This window comes from Montipora capricornis, chromosome 7 (assembly GCF_036669925.1).
Source record: "Montipora capricornis isolate CH-2021 chromosome 7, ASM3666992v2, whole genome shotgun sequence".
Lineage (NCBI taxonomy): Eukaryota > Metazoa > Cnidaria > Anthozoa > Scleractinia > Acroporidae > Montipora > Montipora capricornis.
In genome coordinates this window covers 18504515-18509984 of record NC_090889.1, presented here as the reverse complement: position 1 = coordinate 18509984, position 5470 = coordinate 18504515, and the positions used below count along the sequence as shown (strand labels likewise).

Genomic DNA, 5470 nt, shown 5'->3' with positions numbered 1-5470 from the left:
CTATTAAGCAAGGACTCACTGAGTTAAGGAGTGTTTATACACCCTGATATAGCGCACTAATACTCCTACATCTCTTTCGTGCCACACATACGTAAATTGGTATAATCTTAAGCCCCTTGCTGTATTATTCCTCTCCTGGATATATTTTGTTTCCCCCTCAATTAAGAGGAGAAGCCAAATGACCGATTATGTTTAGCTAGGCCACTATTAAGCAAGGACTTACTGAGTTAACCAGTGTTTATACACCCTGATAAAGCCTGAAAATACTCCAACATCTTCTCTTTCATGCCACACCTACATGACTCGACGTAATCTTAAGCCCCTTGCCGTATGATTCCTCTCCTGAATATATTTTGTTTCCTCCTCAATCAACAGGATATTTTTCTACCACTTTTCGATGCCGCTGTTGTAGTAGGATTAAAACGCCAGCATCAATCATACCGAATACTCGGTGATGATCACACTGGATTTCGATTTAGGTCTCCGAAATAAACTACTGCTAGTGCCTACAAAATCTTGAAAAACGTTCTGCTTATGATCGCTAGCTAACGATTGTCAAACTTTGTCGGGTTTGTTTATATTTTACTTCGCAAAGTAATTAATTATTGTAGCAATTGTTATACTAATGAATATTCTAAACAATATTGACTGATGCCAAATGGAAAAAGATATTGCGTTGTTCTGCATTAGCACAGATGTCGATAATGATTGCCAAAACATGTCACAATAATTTCTCATCTAGTTAGTCTGGAATAAAAGACTGATCGATTCCGTGGTCTTTTGGAGTTTACGACATTAGAACAAAAGTGCGTGTTAGGGTTGCCTGTCTGATTTTCTACGCCTTTTCCCATCGACCTAAAAATGAAGTAGGACTAGCTTTTGGTTTTCACATTTTCGCTGACTCTAAAAACTGTTACTGAATGACAACTACTTCAGCAAGCATCTACCAAAATTCAGTGATTTTGTTTCTTCATGATCTCATGCTTGACCACTTTCTTCTTGAGGCATTTGCATTTGTGGCCCCACGAACTGCTCTTGCATCATCTTCAGCTGCTGCACCCACGTCCTCAACTCTTGAGTATTTTGCTCCATCGTACTTTGATTCGTCCACCAACGGGAGGTACTTCAACATATAGAGATAATAAGGGTTTCCTCAGTATCATGCAATTAGTTTTTACTTGTTTTTCTTTATTTTTTTGGCTTGAAATAAAGTGCAATCGACAAAACTGAAATTCACCGTAGAAACGTCTTTATGCCCATCACCCACAACAAAGTGACCAAAAACTCCGACGATAAAACACTTTAAACTTTACGCGTTTCTCGTAAAGAGTTAACACACACTCAGATATTTGAAGAGGAAAATGATGACATAGATAGTATATTGAATCCAGTTGCCTATATAGGTTTCGAACTATCTAGAATGAATAGGTAAAAAACGATATATAACACCACGTGCACTGGGAATAAACACATTTTGTAGAATTTTGAAAACGTGTCAGAGTGGGTAGCCCTAAATAAATGGTAGCATTCTAATTTGAATTTTACTTTACGTAGAACCATTTTCAAGATCATTTTCCCCTCCTCTTTTCTTAGTTTCTTGTGGATGGCGGGTGTGCCCTCACCTTTGCTGGAATCGTGCCTTTTATATTTGGTTATTACTTAGAAGGTACCATGCTCATTAAATAAACGGCCTAGTCCAACAGGGCTGGAATAAAATATCCCAAACATATGTGGTATTAGTATCTGTTTCCAAGAAAACAGAGCTCGCTCAAAGCAACGCCTTGCCAAAAATATCAGTCTTTATTCAGGGCGCGAAAAAAAAAAAAAAAAAAAGCACTTTAAAAACGTCTTGTTACTGACCTCTCCTTCGATGAACGAGCGCAACCTCTTGGAAATGTTTACGAAATCAGGGCGGAGTATTGGGAGCTCTTGCCAGCAAATCTCCATCAAGTTATACCTAATGATAAAAAAGGAGGAGACGAGGAGCCTATATCTCCAGCAATTCTTCCTTCAACCCTTTCGCATGAAGGTTTATGCTTGGATATTTTTTCGCTGCAAAATGCATTGATTCTACTTTTAAGGTCTTGCGACATTTTTTGATTGATATAGTGCCATTGCTTTTGATCGGACATTTTGATGTTGACTTGGAAACGTATTGAAAGATACATAAAGCTCTCCGGTAAAGTATAGCATTAAACACTAAACATGACAAAGAGAAAGTATCTCGTTATCCCAGACTTGACGTAAGGGACGGTTAGTGCTTATACAGATAAAAGAGGTTCTTGATATAGAATTTATCTGTGACTTGTTTCTTTGAGAAAATATAAATGGTATTCGTTGTGAATAATAACTAAACCTTAAAGCAAAAAAGTGGAAATTAAAAGACGCCCAAGTTCTGCTATTGCCAAAATCTTTCTACTTGTAATAAATGAGTTATTATTTATTTATTAACCAAAAATGCAAATTAAATTGTAAATAGAAATGGAGAAAATAATTTTTGAAAGAAAAAAAAAAACGTAACTAAATTTGCATTTTAGTGCGGAGACATTCGAGGACCTGTAGAAATGAAAGAACTGCTTTTGCTATGCTTTCTGTTATACGAGGCCCAAAATACTTTGAATCAAGATATAAATTCTCCAGAAATTTGAAGTTAAAAAAAAAACCAAGGTGAAACCAGTCTGGTGTGGTTAACACATCACGCATGCGCACAACCAATTCGCCCAGCCATGGACAGCTGGTTTGGCATTGCTGGGCCTCATCAGCATGGAGTGGCTAACGTTAACATACCAGGCGTTGCCCACTTCGGGTTGGTGTTAGCGTGTGTCACCTTCTTTTTTTGTTCTTTTCACATAGAAATAAATAGAAGATCGAAAGAAATTTTATAATAATACTAATTGCATATAACCGTAGGACGACTGCAAATTTTTTTGGTTATTACAAAAAAAAAATAAGTGACTTAGAAAAACATTTGACAATAAAAAATTGCGACAGAACATTTCTTAAAAAAAAGTTAAACAAAAATTTTCTCACGTATGAAGTCCATTTGGATGATTGACAATTGACGGTTAGGCTTCTTTAGGTTTGAGATCTTGTTCTAATTTCTTGCTTGCAAAAACTGGTTGCAAAGTGGGGCCAATCCATTAGTTGAAACTTGATCTTTGAATGGTAGACTAATTCTGACTATGTCAACGTCGTCAGTATTCAGTGAGCATAGCGGAGAGAAATACTGACGAGAGCAACATAGTCACAACCTCATTGAAAAGCTCTGGGAACGAGGTTGAAACTCAGAATTAGTCTACCATACAAAGATCAAGTTTCAGCTAGATCCCAAGCTTAAAGAAGTCAAACCATCAATTGTCAATCAGCAATGCGTTGTTTATCATTTTGTATGTGATCTGTGCGATGCTACACAGCCCGTCACCTTTTTCAACGTGTTGTTGAACACAAAAAATTCGACAATCGGCAAGTATTTTCATGAAGCGCATGGTAGGAGTGATGTTTTGAATGAGAGCCATTTCAAGATTATGAGAAAGTGCCAAGGTAAATTTGATTTTTTTGTGTTTGAATTGCTTTACATCAAGAAATTCAAACCTAATCTGAACGTCCAAACGGGCTCCATACGTGCGAAACTTTTTGTTTAACTTGTAAACTCTTTTCATCTCCTATTGTTTGCCTTAGTATTTATAGAACTTAGTTTTTATACATTTTTGACTTGATAATGACGTTACGGTAACGTCGAAACGTCGTCGATTATTATTCAGCTTTTTAGCTTTTTAGATCTTAGAAATTTTTTAAGAAATGTTCTGTCGCATTTTTTTATTGTCAAAAAATTATTCCGTGTGTTGAATATGAGATGGTAAAAAGCCAACGAGACGCGAAGCGCCGAGTTGGGTTTAACCAGTCTCATATCCAACAAGCGGGAATGTAACAATTGCTTCATTAAATTATCAATAAATACTGAACGCTTGGACACTTGCAAACTAAGACCAATCAGTTTCCAGCTTGGCGACACCTGACACAATCGCTTCTACATTAGGTCATACGAGGAGCGGTTGTAGAGGAAGGCTTCTAGGGCTGTCTCCTCCTCCGAGACGATTGGCAGTCTTCTAAAATAGGTAGTATTTTGCAAAAAAGACACCGGTCAGTTTATTCCTTTCTTAGGGGCGCACCCCCTTCTAAGAAAAATTCTCTATTCGCCCCCGCATAAGTTATATGAGTTGATAACCGACATCGAGTGAACTCATCAGAAAGCTAGCAACGAAATATCCAAGGTTGAAAATTTAATAATTCTTTATACTTTTCAGAGAGTAACTCATTGTGAAACAGTCGTCATTCTGCCTGACCAAATTCTTTATTATGTAATCGCTAGGAATTGTCCAACCACATAAGTTGGAATATTTGTTCTAGTCCAGGATCATTTGTTCACTTCTTTGTCATAACGTTTGCCCTGAACTTTTTCCTTGAAATAAGACATATTGCCTGGAGTGCACTATGATTTAAAATAAAGAAAAAAATAAATAAGTAATCTTGGGTTTACAAAAGCCGAGTTGCTTATTTTTAAAAAGTGGAGGGAAACTCACAGGTTGTTGGCGATGTGTGCGGGCTTCGGCATGCGATATCCTCTTTTCAACTCCGCCACCGTCTTGCCCTCAGACCAACCAGGGTATGGAATGCCTCCTATTGATTGTCAAATGTTTTGTTACGGTTTTTTGTTGAAATGAAATACAAATTAAGGCTTTAATGGAAGATGGCGCCTGAAGGCGTTTACAGAGGATTCGTAGTACCAATCACATAAACAAATATAAACGTGAGAATCAAGCAGAAACTCGTTAAACAGCAAAGTGATTATAAGAAAAAAAAAAAACAACAAACAAATAAAAAACAAGAAAATTCAGTAGATGGCAAATTTTTATATAAATTCACCTGAAATAACAATTTTAGGTATCGAGGGTTTATAACAAACCAAAACCAGCCAACAAACACAAACACAGAACCACAAATACCGCGGTTAGCCACGGGAGATAACAATGGAACTCACACATCCCTGTGATATCCCTCTTAATTAAAACCTTTTAGCGTAAAATAATTTAATGGGTACCCACCAATTGTGAATATCTCATAGAGAACGACTCCATAGGACCACCTGTAAGACAGAAACACAAACATACTCACACACACGTTTTATTATTTTATTTAATAATAATAATAATAATAATAATAATAATAATAATAATGATAGATAAACCTATTAGGGGATATAGACAAAGAATGTTTAGAGAATCGAGAGACAGGGGAATGTTTGAATCAACGGAGCAACGTGCGTGTGACCAAGCAAGGGCAATCAGAAGGAAAGGCTGGCTATCAGAACTTGAACTGGAAGCAATCAAAAGACAAGTTGAAGATGAATGCCAGGATGCCCTTTGGGCAGGGCAAGAAGTCACATTGGAAGCAGAGACAGTGGAAATTGACG

The 5470-nt window shown here is 37.0% G+C and overlaps 1 protein-coding gene across 1 annotated transcript in view; it reads right to left on the bottom strand.

Moving 5' to 3' along the window:
* Nucleotides 1–447: 447 nt before the first annotated feature.
* Nucleotides 448–5470, bottom strand: part of LOC138057533 (tyrosine kinase receptor Cad96Ca-like) — a 13284-nt gene continuing 8261 nt past the window's right edge. The window contains exons 6-9 of the mRNA XM_068903523.1: nucleotides 5103–5143; nucleotides 4581–4677; nucleotides 1861–1957; nucleotides 448–1123 (exon numbers count right to left, since the gene is read on the bottom strand). Coding sequence (XP_068759624.1) covers nucleotides 971–1123; nucleotides 1861–1957; nucleotides 4581–4677; nucleotides 5103–5143 — 388 coding nt within the window. The 3' untranslated portion in view covers nucleotides 448–970. The remainder of the gene's footprint in view (nucleotides 1124–1860; nucleotides 1958–4580; nucleotides 4678–5102; nucleotides 5144–5470) is intronic.